The 15,738-nt window shown below is 41.5% G+C and overlaps 2 protein-coding genes across 2 annotated transcripts; both read right to left on the bottom strand.

The window, feature by feature from the left end:
- Window positions 1-4,865: 4,865 nt before the first annotated feature.
- LOC117441829 (tubulin beta-1 chain-like) lies at window positions 4,866-8,423 on the bottom strand. The gene is made up of 4 exons (XM_034077844.2): window positions 8,314-8,423; window positions 6,389-6,497; window positions 6,168-6,278; window positions 4,866-6,077 (listed from the first exon to the last, which is right to left on the bottom strand). Exons 1-4 carry the CDS (start codon window positions 8,368-8,370, stop codon window positions 5,014-5,016), a joined length of 1,341 nt encoding a protein of 446 aa, XP_033933735.1. The 5' UTR covers window positions 8,371-8,423; the 3' UTR covers window positions 4,866-5,013.
- Window positions 8,424-8,931: 508 nt separating this feature from the next.
- On the bottom strand, window positions 8,932-13,352 carry LOC117441828 (uncharacterized). The gene is made up of 4 exons (XM_034077843.2): window positions 13,045-13,352; window positions 12,791-12,959; window positions 12,073-12,200; window positions 8,932-11,777 (listed from the first exon to the last, which is right to left on the bottom strand). The coding sequence occupies exons 1-4, from the start codon at window positions 13,240-13,242 to the stop codon at window positions 11,454-11,456; spliced, it is 819 nt and encodes a 272-aa protein (XP_033933734.1). The 5' UTR covers window positions 13,243-13,352; the 3' UTR covers window positions 8,932-11,453.
- Window positions 13,353-15,738: the final 2,386 nt, after the last annotated feature.

Here is a 15,738-nt window from a genome sequence, read left to right as displayed (position 1 = left end):
TTTTCTTTATCATGGTCAAAAAGGGATTTACTAAACTTAAAAAACGGGATGATTTTCATTTTCTACTTCTCAAAACAAAAAATAAAATCACGAGAAAACAGAAACTACCGTTTTTTCATATTCTGCTACAGGAAGTTACCTTACAAAATAAGAGCGCAGACGAAACTCACGGAAGTGATTTCAACACAAAAACACACGTAGGCTATGCTAAAATCACACTTTGAATCACGACAGTATCCTGTTGAAGGAACTGTGATTATTATAAACAAGGGGAATTTAGCGATCACAATGAATACGGCCAAGACACACTTTGAGCCCAGAAAATGAATGTTATTAAGGGCTAAATATAGGCCTAATAGGCCTATTTCTAAAATGGACAACATTGTTAGGAGATTTCAAATATACAGCGATTCTGCACTGCGGTCAGCTCAGCCGCGGTGATCAGGGGCCTCATTTATAAAGGGATATACGCTCAAAAAATGGCGTACGCCAGTTTCTACGCAATGTTTGCGATTTATAAAATACTAACTTGACGGGAAAATGTGCGGTCCTCCACGCAAACTCTAACCCATGCGTACGCACTAAGCACAAAAACGGGAGAGACGAGAAACTGCGACACCGTTGGCAGAAGGAAGAATGGAGATAAATATGTGGAAATAAAGTGAAACAAAATGTTACCTCTCATTTATCATATATGAAGAATTCATTTTCAAACATTGATTAAAGCCAATCTTAAAATGATTAAACAAACGCCTGTTTGCGATTCCTCAGTGCACACAAAAACATAACTTGGAGAAATAAATAAATACGGTTATTATTTAAAACCACCTCGAATATGTTGTGTTAATGTTGAAATGTTTTCTCATGAATGATGCGGTAAGCAGGAGGACAGAATTACGTCTAAACTGACGCCGTTTTGCATTTCTATAGGTTGTAGATATGAGCATGGTTTTATCATGTTTATTCGTGTGTTATGCCGTTTGCCAAGACTTGATAAGTCGCTCGTAAAACACAGGAGTATGGATGCTAAGAACACCATATGTGGTAAATTGTACAGCTAATATAACACAACACATTGGTTTGTGTTCCAGCTGATCGACAGCTGGAACACAAACCACCAAATACAAAAACATAATTCAGATCCAGTCGTCATGACTCCACTCCCCGATCATTTCTTACAGTTCCTCATCAAGGGGGGGTGTCTCCTGTCCCCGGTACAAACACACTAGGCTTGTTTGAGACAAGCAAGACCTGCGCAGACCTGCGCAGTTGCGATCAACGTCTTGCTAGTGCGTTGCATGATGGTTAGTCATTTTGTCCGACTTGCTCTGGAGGCTCGCCCACATGAGACTTTGAAAGCTCGCGGGACAAAGACGCCCGCAGCCTTGAGAGCGAGGCGAGGCGAGTTGGCGCAGTTACTAGGGCTGAAGTCGAATAGCTTAGGAACCTTCCTAAAGGAGTGAAATGACCCGGAAGTCCCTCAGTGGCAGCCATGATAAGTGCCGTTCGAATTCTCTAGAATGATGAGAATGATAGGAAAGGAGGTTTCAAACTTCCTTTATAACCTCCTTTAGCTTAGGAACCACTGGACCTCCCTAACCGAAGATGCTGCCCCACAATGCCTTGCAGCCACAGCATTTGCCGTCACTCGAGTCTCGGCCGTTCACGGAAACAACCGATTATGACCGAGAAATGATATCATGAAAGTTACGGTGCTTATTAAGCATTTTAAAACATAGGTGGTAAGTTGCCAAAGTGCTTTGTTTTGAACGTTCATCAGTATTATAATAAAGAGAGAAATATGAACGTTAGTTTTTACTGAAATGATCAAATAAAGTCAACATCTCACAGTCTTCACTGAGCTGTGTGGGGTTTGTTCAACTTCTAAAAGATGTTTGAATGGTGATATACACAGAGATAGATGTTAAGGACTAACGTTTATAATAAATACATCTGTATTGATTTTAAGATCTTTAGTTCATACAATCATACGTATTGGGATCATTGGTATTAACGTGGACCGGAGGGAGAGGGTGACGAGCAGAAGTTTCACTTTCCTGTTTTATTTCAATTCCAGCTTTGGTCCTGAAGAATCTGTTTCTCTGTTGTCCCCGTTCATAAAGCAAAGCAGCAGCATCAGAGCACGGAGCAGAGTCTCTGGATGAGCCCCTCGTTCTTATTAAACATCCATGTTGTAGTCCGCTGTATAGAAAACTGTGGTTTCCATGGTTTCCCCCATAGACATATAAAGAAATATATAATATAATAATAATAATAATAATAATAATATAAATTCAATTCATTCTATATTTTATTCTGTAGATTGTGTACATTACTTTCCACTTCACTGCTTGTTGCACCTGGTTAGAAGCTAAACTGCATTTCGTTGTCTCAGTACCTGTAATATGTGCAATAACAATAAAGTTTCTCTTTAAGTTAAACCAAATCATTAAAATAAAATCTATTGTAATGTAATGATTTGGTTTAACCTTATTTATTGAATACATCATTTAAAATGGCAAGATTAAATCAAATTACATCCATGTTGTACACATCATAAAGCTTAAAGTGGCAGCTAAAGAATTAACACAGCAGCAGGTCTGTTCAATTCATGCTCATGAAGCTTCATGTGTGCGGATCTGAAGGGACTGATCATTTGTAGTCTGTCCACCTATCAGTTTTGCAAACATTAAGAGGGAGGAGCATTCAGACTAACCATTCAGAAACGTCCTGCTGCAACCGAGATTTTTGCACCTCCACCAAAACCTCCGCTGCTTCAGGGTCAGTTTCTGGATCAAATTGATAATATGCTTGAACACATGCATTGCTCTGAGAGGACATGTTTATTCGACACTCGTAATCACAGCAAGCATGGTAACGTGACTCTCGCCGGCTCATGCCTGCTCTTCTGCAGGGGGGCGTGGTCAGCTGCTGCTCAGAATTTTCAAAGACGGGCTTGGAATAGAGCGAAAATGAGCGAAACGAGGCATGTCTAAAAAATGATCTGTTTGGTATTTTGAAAAATAAAATGTATAAATATACCTTATATAGGTATGGTCATACACTATATCATTTAAATATAGCATGATAGGTCTCCTTTAAACAAACCCCTATCTAAGGATAATACAAGCAACCATAAAACACCCTTTGAGAGCCATTGAAGCCCATGAAGAATGTATCCTTCCACAAATCTTTTCAACTGCTGTATTAATAAAGCTGCCACGTGTTTTCAAATGTGTGCAGAACATTACAAATATTCCTCATTTGCAGTATTTTATTTTAAAAGTGTTCAGAAAGACTGAATCAAATATGCTATATCTATAGAATATCGATATTGTTCTTAACTTCAATCAAAGTCAATTTAAATAGCGACTTTCCAAGGGGTACAAATGCTGCTGCCGGACTACTGACTGGAAGTATTGCTGATATCATGTCTACCATCCTCTTAAAATACTCTGTCCAACAATATCAGTCTCATGAAGAAATGTTTTTTAACGCTGATTCAAAATAGCAGAGAAACATGCATTCTTGTTCTCAGGAGGGGACATTGACAGAGGATTAGTCAAAAAGTACACAGTACGTACTTCATAGTAGGCTACTTGTGGGAGTAGTTTCACTACTAGCCTACTGAGTCCAATAGGATCGATCTCACGAAGAACTAATGGCAGAAAAAATTATAACAAACTCGAGAGACGGCTGAGTTGATCGCAGTGCAGAATCGCTATAGGCTATAGTTTAAATCTCCTAACAATGTTGTCGATTTTAGACATAGGCCCGCCTATTATATTTCCAGCCCTTAATAACATTCATTTTCTGGGCTCAATATGTGTCTTGGCTGTTTTCGTTGTGAAAAGAAATGGACCGTAGATACACGGATTGACCGTCCTCATCTGCGCTCTTATTTTGAAAGACAACTTCCGGTAGCAGAATATGAAAACACGGGGTTTTTTTTGTTTCTGTTTTCTAGTGATTTTATTTTTTAGTTTTGAGAAGTAGAAAATGAAAATCATCCCTTTTTGACAATGATAAAGAAAAACGCCTTGTATTTCAATTTTAAAACGAAAATCAAATATCCAGTCGTTTTTTGTTTTTGAATTTCCATTTGTGAAAAGAAAATCCAATGACCAAAACATACACTGACCGCTCTCTTACTCCATGAAGCAAATCCTCCCTAAATACTGTTTTTGATGGGATCCTAATGGTGTATCATTTGAACAGTAAATCTAAATATCACAGTAAAGATTGTAGTGAAATGTAAACTTTTAATTGTAAACGTTCATCTACTCTTTTGCTTCTGACAGAATGGTTTAATGTCACGCTTTGGAGAGAAGCAGGGCTTGGTGGGCCAGGTGAAGAAAGGATGCGGCTGGACTCTGCTGGCGCTGACCCTCAGCATCAACCTACTTAGCCAACACTGCCATCTAGTGACCTTTGCCACTACCTGCAGGAGTGAGCTGCCTGCAATATGTAAATGACTTCATATATCTTTTAAAAGTGTGTAGAAACATGGTAGAAACGTGTCGGATCGGTAATTAACTATAGAAATCTGTATTATTCACATGACTACTGACAACTATGATACGTTGTGTAAGGATAATTTCAGCCTTTGGAATGGTCATGAGGAAGCCATTGTTTATGCTGCAGCATGTGATCTGGCATTGTTCTCGTGTCATGTTCTGCTTGTGTATTTCCTTTATTAAGCATATTTGTGACAACAACAAAAATGAGCTCATGTATGGTATTGTCATATATACACAGTTGATATCTTTGAACCTACATTTGAGTGCATTTGTTAATTTCGGGAGAAAATTGTAAGCAGCTACACTTGCAGATTAATATATTAACTGGAACAGCAGCCAGAACACTGAAAGATCTTGGAACATTACATTTTATTCAAACGTAAAAGCAGACAGAACACTGAGACAACATTCCATCTTAAGTCAACATTATCAGACAGAACACTGAATGTGGCAAGAACTTCAAATCTTACATTTAGATTTTTGAAAAGGGATTTTAGGCCAGATCTTCTTCCTCCCCCTCCTCTTCAAAGTCTCCCTCCTCCTCAGCAGTGGCATCCTGGTACTGCTGGTACTCTGACACCAAGTCATTCATGTTGCTCTCAGCCTCAGTGAACTCCATCTCATCCATACCTTCACCGGTGTACCAGTGGAGGAAGGCCTTCCTCCTGAACATAGCTGTGAACTGCTCAGAGATGCGCTTGAACAGCTCCTGGATGGCAGTGCTGTTTCCAATAAAGGTAGCAGCCATCTTGAGGCCACGGGGAGGAATGTCGCAGACAGCGGTCTTCACGTTGTTGGGGATCCATTCAACGAAGTAGCTGCTGTTCTTGTTCTGCACGTTCAGCATCTGCTCGTCAACCTCCTTCATTGACATGCGGCCACGGAAGATGGCAGCCACTGTCAGGTAGCGGCCGTGACGTGGATCGCAGGCAGCCATCATGTTCTTGGCGTCAAACATTTGCTGGGTGAGCTCGGGCACAGTAAGGGATCTGTACTGCTGGCTGCCTCTGCTTGTGAGGGGGGCGAAGCCTGGCATGAAGAAGTGCAGACGGGGGAAGGGCACCATGTTTACAGCAAGCTTACGCAGGTCAGCGTTGAGCTGTCCAGGGAACCTGAGGCATGTGGTGACGCCGCTCATGGTTGCAGAGACCAAGTGATTCAGGTCACCGTAAGAAGGGGTTGTGAGCTTGAGTGTGCGGAAACAGATGTCATACAGGGCCTCGTTGTCAATGCAGAAGGTCTCATCTGTGTTTTCTACAAGCTGGTGGACTGATAGTGTGGCGTTGTAGGGCTCAACAACAGTATCTGATACTTTGGGGGAAGGCACCACGCTGAAAGTGTTCATGATGCGGTCAGGGTACTCTTCACGGATCTTGCTGATCATCAGGGTTCCCATACCAGAGCCCGTACCACCACCCAGGGAGTGTGTAAGCTGGAAGCCCTGAAGGCAGTCACAGCTCTCTGCCTCCTTCCTCACAACATCCAGGACAGAGTCCACCAGCTCTGCACCCTCTGTGTAGTGACCTTTGGCCCAGTTGTTGCCAGCACCACTCTGGCCTGCAAGACAAGAATCATAAATGAAGATGCTGCATTCCGTGTGAACAATCAGTTGCCATGCTCTGAACAATCCTAATAAATATCACTTACCAAACACAAAGTTGTCTGGTCTGAAGATCTGGCCAAAAGGTCCAGACCTTACTGAGTCCATGGTGCCTGGCTCAAGATCAACCAGCACAGCACGGGGCACATATTTACCACCTAGAAACCACAGGTTAGAAGTAAGGGAACATGGCGAAAATTAAGATTCTTTCACATGTGTGTTTTTTTACATAATAGCCAATAAGAAAGCATGGCTGTTTAGAACCTACCCGAGGCCTCATTGTAGTAGACATTGATCCTCTCCAGCTGCAGGTCACTGTCACCGTGGTATGTACCAGTTGGGTCAATACCGTGTTCATCACTGATCACCTCCCAAAACTATAGGACACAAACAAATACAGTTAGCTATTTCTTCCAACCAAAATGACTTTCAACACCCAGTTCCAATGTTTGTTTTATTTTCATGCATGTAAATGTATGCACCATAACATCAAGACACATTCCTCGTATGTGTTAACCCACTTGGCAATAAACCGGTTTCTGATTCGTCCATTTTATTTACAGTTACCTGTGTATTTATCAGCCTGTTCTAAACGTTGATAAATTGTCGTGGATGAACCTATTTGTCCCACCTGTGCCGACTTCGACACGCGCGCCCTAATCCCTTATTGGCTGCAACTCACGGGTTATGAATTTGAAAAATTCCACTCGACACTGTACCACCAAGCCTGCTTCATGCAAAAGCACGACGCAGCTCGGTATGGCATAACCCAGTGAGCCTGATTTAGACGTGCCTGTTGTAAAAAAGAAAAAGAAAATTACGTTTTAACTACCAACGTCATTGTAGTTTTAATACAAAGTTACTAGTTTGTAGTGCTTTTCTTTTTTTCAGTAGCCTACTCACTTCCTTTTTACGCATTGCAGTAACGGCTGCCGAAGGAACACTAGTGATAAAGCGGTGTTTGCAAGCAACAAGCGGACGGACAGAATCAATATTTATGTCAAAACATGTTTTATCAAATGGCGAAAATCATTTTATTAGTCAAGAAGCTGACATTTTACCGCCCTTGATTCGTTCTATTAAACATTTAATTGCAATGTTCACAAGTACGCTCCATCTGATGTCCGTTGGCTTTTCAAACTGACAAGAGACGCTCTAACTGTTTTTCAAATGTAACAGTTTGAAAAGCAAGCAAACTGTCTGATTGTCTTTAGTTTTCCGCTGGCGTGTGATAGCAACATGGAGGATTTTAAAATTCATTTTAATATATTTGGAGAGCACAGTAATTTGGAGGAATTGTTAGTGGCTGATGAGTCCCCAGTGAAGAAAAGAAAAAGACAAGAGGGACAAGAAAACAGCGGAGAAGTAACGGGCAGAAACCCTCCTTTTTACGCAGCGGTCCAGACATATAGCGACACATATTCAGTGTGCAGTTCCTTTGGCATTAGGGCAGGGATATCTAGATACTTTCAAAGGTTTGACATCATGAATTGTGCTACTTTTAAAGTAAGCAGCGATGTTTTCAAATCTGTAATCAGAAAGCTCCTCAAAAACGCTATCGAAGCAGTTCCTGCCGCCCGTTCAAACCGTTCAAACGGTAATAACGGACTATTTTTCTTAGCGGATGCATGTCAATTTAAATCAACACAACTATTTTTTAAATCAATAAAATCATTTTCTAAATCCATAAAAGCATTTAAATTAATATTGGGAGTCATTTCGTTAATTTGTTGAGATTGTCCCTTACTTAAAACATGACATCTTTAGGATATACCAGTTGATTACATCCATGCTTAAACATTGCATTCAGTTTAGGGAGGAGGTTTTTTTTTTTTCAACTCAAATGTGGAAGCATACATTTTGTTCTTTAGCTCTCAAACCTGCCTTCCCGCCTTTTTCTTTTGTTTCTTTTTTCAACTGATAACTTGCTAAGGCAAGTTGAGTCAATGTGACAAAAATGTTTAAGTTGTCAAGACAGTGAATAAATGTAAGTTTAACCTTCTAAAACTAGAAAAGCTGAGTTCAAAATGAAAAACTTGTCAGAGCTGTCAGTCACGGGCCCTTAGAATCGTCCTAACGTTTCACCCCCTTGCGCCGCCCCACCCGAAAGAGCACAAAGCACCGGCTCCCAGAGGAGAGAACACGATATTTCTGAATAAATTACTCACTCAGGGCGAATACAAGTGGACTTACCTTAGCACCGATCTGGTTGCCGCACTGGCCGGCTTGAAGATGCACAATTTCCCTCATTTTTTTTTTTTCCGATGTGGGGTAAAAGTCTGCATGTACGACTGCGCCTTTCTCTATGTGCAGAGTGCAGCTCATCGGCTCCTACCTCGGATTTATACAACAACTAGGCCCGCCCATTCTCTCCTCAACTCGAATATCTATTGGCTGATTACGAACGTGTCTTTAACAGACAGAAATGTAAACCAATCAAAGCTACACAGCAAAAATGCCAGTGTTAAATTAACACAGAGTGTTGAATTTAACACCAGAAAAGTGTGTATATGCGTCCACTCTTGTCAGTGTAAAATTAACACTTTCGAAAGTGTTAATATTTTAACACTCACTTGTAGTTAATGCAACACTGAAACGAGTTGAAAATCAACACTGGCCAACACGCAGTAGTGTTAATATTACTCTACACTCGTGTCAGTGTTAAATCAACACTACCAGACTACACTGGATCTCAATTTAGTAACACTATTGGGTGTTACAAAATGTAACACTTGAGAGTGTAGAATGTTGTGAAGATCCAATCACTCCCAGCCAAAACCCCATAACCCACTTTACAAAAAATACAAGACAACAAATTTAACAAAATAGTTTGTATTACAAGGCAAGTACACCACAATTACATTCATAAACCTACAACAGTTCAGCATGGAGTGACACAAAATTACAGTATGGGACAATAAACATTTGGCCATCAGTGTCATTTGAAAATTGCCTATCATATGGTCTGTAGTATGGCAGGTCATCTACACAGATCAGTGTGAATACATCGCTTTTCTCCTCGATACTAAATGCATTTAAGTGATCATCAAAATATGTTGTTGAGACTTTACAAGTTAGAAGATAAGCATTGTCCTCTTTAACAATCACACTGACAATCCTGTTGAACAAAGGCATCTCATTTTCAACACCAGAACATACATACATCCCAGGCTGGTACTCTGTGCCATAGCTTTTGACCCAGGAAGTTGTGGGAACAATACAAGACATATCAAAAGTTTCATGCAGCACCTCACTGCCCTCCAAACTGCTGACCAAGACTTCAGTAATGGGGCCAAATTGGAATCTTTTAAAATAAAAGTTATCAAAATGAAAAGCCAACTGATTCTGATGTCTCTTTGCCAGTGTTTTTGTGATATTTTTAAAGTTCTTTACAGACGTTTTGAAAAAGGTGTGCTTGCCTTCAAACCTCATGCACCACATGTGTATTAGTGGCCCAATCTTCCTAATACAGCTTGGGTAATGTATCATATGGTGGTGCTTGGGAATCAAATTTCGTTCTGGAAACAGAGATTTAAAAAGTGTATGATGATCAAAAATAAGATGTTTCAGTTACAATGGGTGAAAAGACAATGTTCACAATCTGTACTAAGAGGAGCAGCAAGTTCCAGCAGCTATCATTCCTGCTAACTAAATCTCCAAACATCAATGGGGTATTGCGCAAAAGACACCAGGACTGAACAGCATTAAGGCCAAGATTGTTGCCATCATCATCCAGTGTTAGCCCACTTGGCCTGTTTTTCCTCTGTGTAAATCCATAATTGAAGCTCGTGATTCTCTCTGACAATTAACTTCTGGATATAAAGTTCCTTATCAGGTACTGAAACACAAGCTTCAACTCATACTGCACCACTCCTTCCAGTAAATCATGCATTATATCTACTGCGTAGTTGTCTGTAGTATGGAACAGCCGTAGGGAATTGAGTGGACAGGTTTTTTTAACACCAAATGTTGAGGCCAAAGCAGGATTTTGTTGAATGGCAGCACAGTGTTCTGAATGAAGGCTTTAGAACGTAAAGTTAAACCTGGATGATCTTCACTGAAAACTGATTGCATCTCTCCCTTTTCAGTTAAACAAAAACGACAACAGTACTTTGCACTAAATGATTCAACAGAACCAAAAAGGCCATGTATAGCCAAGTTGTCACCTGTGACCTGAAACACTGAACCTTTCACAGGTGTGGTTGAAAAAGGCACCTGCATTCCTTCAACTTCTAACATCTTTAAATCGTCGAGAAGTGGCTTTAGAATAGCGTCAAACCCATATTTCTTTAAGTCTTCTGAGTGAAAGAGAGATACAAGATGAATGTTCATCAACACAGAATTAAGCTTTGGAGGGACATTTCTCAAAATAAAATAAACACAGCGAAGTTTGTGCACACCCTTTTTTGAGCCTAATGGATTAGCGGTCTCAAAATCATCATAGTAGAGCTGTATCTGCATAGCATGCTCTTGTTGTGAGAATAAACAGTGGTTCCTGAAGTACGCGCCATCGTTTACATCTCTGTGAAAGCCCTCCTGGTGTTGTTTAGCTCTTTGAAAACTGTTACAAAGTTCCGTGTTCTTAAACATGGATGAAAGAGACCCCATGATGGGTACATACATGAACTTATCATCGACAGGAACTTGCCTGTATAGTCCTGTTGTTTTATCTCTGCGTGTATCAAAACGCACACCAAGAATATACTCGACAGGTTGAACTATTTTCCATTTCTCCTCAAAATGCCTCATCCGTTTAGATTCTGTGTTAAGACATGAAAAAGGATTCCCAAGCTGATCAAAACAATTCTCAACTTTTTCTAGGGTTTCTTTCGATGCTTCAGATGACAAACATTCAACCACAGCTTCTTTTGCATGGGCATGGATGTCCTTAACCAGTTCCTCCATCGAACCAACTAAACATTGCACAGTACTTTCAGGAAGTCCTGATGCTTGTACTTGAGCAATAACTGAGCTGCACATGTCTAGTCATTTCTTTTTCTCCATCGGGATGTGTGTAGTGACCATCACAGGAGAATCCACATTAACTGGCTGTGAAACAGAAGCTCCAGCAGAAGCTCCAGGTTCAAACTCAACATGGCTGGCGACATCTGGATCAACACTGTGTTCATGTGCTCGAGATAGGTGCCGCTTGTAACCAGAGTATGTGCAAAACACAAATAAACATCCAAGCTCTCCACAGTGCAAACGCAAAGACCTTCCTGGGTACAAACCATGCTGAAACTTCAAATGTCTAAATAACACTGAACAGTTTATGTGGTGTACCTTGCAAATGTAACATGTGAACATTAGTTCAAGTCAGAAAGGACTGCCTTTCAAACTGAACTGTGAAGAAGTCTTGCTCTAATTTCCTTGACTCGAGGACTTTCCTTCACACTTCCAACATCAATGCCATACACGGTTGTCTGGATGAATGTGTAGAAGTTGCATAGTGCTTCATCATAAGACACAGCAAAAGCAAAATGTGCCTTGAAGAGCTCGTCAAAGGCAGCAACTCCAGTCTGCGTCTTACAAGGAATGGCCTTTTGGTCCATGACGATGTAGAAATGTTGGATGCTGTCGTTTCTTTCTCCAACACACAGGAGAAACGGCTGAGCAGGGCCAGTGTCCTTGAGGAAGGTCTCAATGCTTTTCCCGACCTGAGAGAAAAAGAGACAGCGAATGAATCACAAGGAACAGAACTTGGAATTTGGAGAAGAATTAGGATAAAATCTTCAAATGACTGGAAGAGCACAATTATTTTTTCCTTTCACAATTACTTTCAAATTAGGACAAAAGCTGCTCCCGTGTTGTAAAACACCAACCCGGTCTGAACATTTAAAAAAAATCTGCAACATGTCAAGCCACTTCAAAATTACTATCAGATCTTTACAATCAAACATCTGTTGTTTTCTAAATGGAAATATATATCAAAAACGTTTCGAAAGAACATACCCTTAAGAACTTCACCAGGCGGCCAGCAGCATCCTTTGCACTAATCTTGACTGGTGACTTCTTGCCCTTGGATGTTGGCGGCAACAGGTGAAGAAGCAGAAGGATGGCAGCCAGCTCACAGTCCCATACTACAGACAAATAATTTACACCATTTCAATTACTTGAATGACTTTACCAATATTATCTCATGTTTGAGCCTATTTTTCACAGATCATTGATGCTTTGATGCTTTTTGATGACAGAGCCTTCTCCATCGCTGCCCCCACCCTCTGGAACTCCCTCCCACAACACATCAGAGACTGCACTGACCCCCCCACTTTCAAAACACTGACCAAAACACACCTCTTCAGACTGGCTTTTAATCTGTGAATTATGCTGTGTTGCTGTTTTAATAACTTTTAAATGTTATTTTATCATGTTTTATCACCACTGTAAAGCGTCTTTGAGCACCTGGAAAAGCGCATTCGAAATGCAATGTATTATTATTATTATTATTATATGTTGTGTTTTTAGAATAATGATTGATAATAGATGGACCTGAGTCTCCCCAGAAGTTGATTTCCATATCGCATTAATTTAATATTGTATACAAAAACTGGCCAGCAGTTATGTTAAGTACATGGGATATGGAGCAAAGCAGCCAAAACACGAAAAGCTCTGGTATGGTCCAATACTTTAGATTAGATAGGGAACACTGAAGACACCAATTTACACTTACCACCATCATCAGATTCTTGTTGTGCAGACAAAAGAAGCTCATCCACGTGCAAACTTCCAGGAAGATTTTTGCAATCTGCAATGATCCTCGGTTTGAAGAACGTTGGCCATTTCGCAAGAAATGTACCAGAGACTTCCTTGCCAAAGAGCATAGTGAAGTCTTGTTCAATCTTAAACACAAAACATGACAGGGAAAACTACATGAGTGAGCAAAATGAACTACCACAAAGCTTTTCAAAAGTCGTTATTTCTTACCAAGCCTGATGTGTCCAGGAATCTTGGAAAAAGGTCTAGGACAGTGGAGGCTGTGGCTCGGTCTTGAACAACCTTTTGTCTTTGCTGAAATGTTGCCTTCATTTTGTCTTGGACCAGGGTTATGTCACTTGAGTGCCTCATCACCGACATCGCTTCATTGCATTCATCACCTGATAACGGCCTCACAGGTGAATGCATGCTGCGATGAGTCTTAGGTCCGCCTTGAAAAGAGACCTTGGATTTCTCGATTTCTTGAGCCGAGTTGCGCTGCACAGTTCTCAGCCTCCATGCCAGGTAACCAGAACCACTCTGGTGATCATAGAAATGCTCCTGTTGATTTAATTAAAAGTTAATCCATCACCTGGTTAAGATCAAGGAATGATCCTAAACATGACCTGTGTCATGTGTGTTCGATTTAATGCATGCAAGAGCTGTGGCATGGTTATGGGTTAAATAATTCAACTGTTACTTAAACACTCGGCCCCCTCCTCTTCATCATCATCATCCTCCCCCTTGGTCAGATTCTCCGCCAATACAACCTGGACTTTCACTGTTACGCTGATGACACACAGATTTACCCTCAGCACCAAATCCCCCAACAACCCCCCCCCCCACATCGAATCCTGTCTGACTGCAATAAAATCTTGGATGCAACACAACTTCCTCAAACTCAACAGCAGTAAAACTGAACTCCTCCTCCTCGGCTCCAAATCCACCCTCAACAAAACCCCAACCTGACAGTCACCATTGATGGCCCCCCTGTTTCCCCCTCCACCCAGGAACGCAACCGTGGCGTTATATTTGACCCCACCCTCTCCCTCGAGCCCCACATCCGTCAAGTTGTAAAAACCTCATTTTTCCACCTCCGCAATATTGCCAAAGGCCGTCCCTCTCTCACCCGCCCTGCAGCTGAGCGACTCGTTCACGCCTTCATCTCCTCCCGCCTTGACTATTGCAACTCACTCCTCTACGGCATCAGCACTACATCCCCCAGTAGACTCCAGCGTGTCCAGAACGCAGCCACCAGACTCCTCCCCCACACCAAATCATGGCATCACCCGGTCCTCAAAGAACTCCACTGGCTCCCCGTTTCACACCGCATCCACTACAAACTCCTGGTCCTCACTTTCAAAGCCCTCCACCATCTGCCCCCCCCCCCCTACCTCACTGACCTCCTCACCCTCTACCAACCACCCCGGTCCCTCAGATCCACCTCAGCCGGTTTGCTTTCCATCCCCAAGGCCAAACTCCAGAGCTTCGGGGACAGAGCCCTTCTCTGTGGCAGCCCCGAAGCTCTGGAACTCCCTCCCCCAAGACCTCCGTGAGTCTGAGTCTCTCACCCGGTTCCAGTCCCGACTCAAAACCCACCTCTTCAACTCTGTATCTATAAGCCCCCCCCCCCCTCAACCAACTTCCTCCTGACTGCTTTTGTTTTGTTTCTTTGTGGTTTTTTGTTTTGTTTGTCTACCCTCCCTCCCTAACGTAAAGCGTCTTTGGGTTCAAGAAAAGCGCTATAGAAATAAAATGTATTATTATAGCAGAAAGTAATATATTAGCTTTAAAAACTAGAGCCGGGACTTGATTAAAAAAATTAATCTAATTAATTAGAGGCTTTGTAATTAATTAATCGAAATTAATCGCATTTTAAATCGCATTTTTTAAATCGCATTTTTAAGCACAGGGCCGTCTAAGCTAATTTACAGATGGCCCTGAGCCCAATAGAGATTGCCCTGAAAAATCCATGCGGACGAAATGGCACGAAGGGTTTGGGGGGCCTCCCCCTAGACATTTTTTAATTTTTGCAGGTCTTAGATGCTGTCTGGTGCATTCTCTAGACTGAATTATAAGATGAACCACCACAATATTATATTGTACAATTTCAATTGTATTCTTCATTTCACTTGTTTGTTTGTTCTTGTTTGTGATTGCTCGCTTGCATGCCCTGCATAGCTTTAAGAAATACTTAAGTTGTTGGTCAAAACACTTTCCATCTGATGAAGGCAAATGCCTTCTCAGATGGAAAAAAGTAGAAAACATTACATTCAGTTATAACTGCCAAAACAAACATTATTTACACTATTATGGCCCCTGTTAAAAATGTTTGTAATGTTATCTACTGTAAGTTGGTCGAACGAATGCCTCCTCATCCGGAAGCTGACCGAGCAGACCCGAGCAGCAGTCGAGAGGAGCCGAGCGCATCCGCGAAGCACACGTCAGAGTTCCCGTTAGCCGGCAAATCTAAATATCTTCGGTCAAAATAATTTCCCTTTAGAGCAATACCGCTTCAGTTGCGCCACTTATGTGACAGATAAGAAGAGTATGTGACAGACAAGAATAGTCAACTCTAATGTCTAATACTTAATGTGGAGAAAAGAGATGTCCTGTGTGGGTTGATTGTGCGTTGATCTGTTGGTAATGCCTCGGGGCTCCGGTGGGCATGTAAAACAAATGCATAATGCTGTGCTATACTTTGTGGCCTCATCCAGTTGCATAGGCGACACTTATTGTGTAGTTGTCTTTTAATAAGCAGGTAGTCTATCATTAAGCTAGAACTAGCTGCATCTGATCGATATGGACATAAACGCGAGTGAAGTCTAATCTGACGGGAGAGGAGAGATCAGCTGCTGCTGACGAGTCGAGACTCGACACGCAGCTCTGCATGATCGCATGCAGCGGTGAGCGGAACAAAAGTAA

This window comes from Pseudochaenichthys georgianus, unplaced genomic scaffold, assembly GCF_902827115.2.
Source record: "Pseudochaenichthys georgianus unplaced genomic scaffold, fPseGeo1.2 scaffold_2020_arrow_ctg1, whole genome shotgun sequence".
In the NCBI taxonomy this organism is placed as follows: domain Eukaryota; kingdom Metazoa; phylum Chordata; class Actinopteri; order Perciformes; family Channichthyidae; genus Pseudochaenichthys; species Pseudochaenichthys georgianus.
Note: the sequence above shows the minus strand (reverse complement) of the source record. Positions and strands in the feature narration are given on the sequence as shown.

Coding starts and splice junctions, on each gene's coding strand:
- LOC117441828 (XM_034077843.2), bottom strand. CDS start 13,242: ATGCATTCACCTGTGAGGCCGTTATCAGGTGATGAATGCAATGAAGCG. Junction 12,960..13,044: donor TCCTGGACACATCAGGCTTG/GTAAGAAATAAC, acceptor TTTGTGTTTAAG/ATTGAACAAGACTTCACTAT. Junction 12,201..12,790: donor ACAAGAATCTGATGATGGTG/GTAAGTGTAAAT, acceptor ATTTGTCTGTAG/TATGGGACTGTGAGCTGGCT.
- LOC117441829 (XM_034077844.2), bottom strand. CDS start 8,370: ATGAGGGAAATTGTGCATCTTCAAGCCGGCCAGTGCGGCAACCAGATC. Junction 6,498..8,313: donor GCAACCAGATCGGTGCTAAG/GTAAGTCCACTT, acceptor TGTGTCCTATAG/TTTTGGGAGGTGATCAGTGA. Junction 6,279..6,388: donor CTACTACAATGAGGCCTCGG/GTAGGTTCTAAA, acceptor TGTGGTTTCTAG/GTGGTAAATATGTGCCCCGT.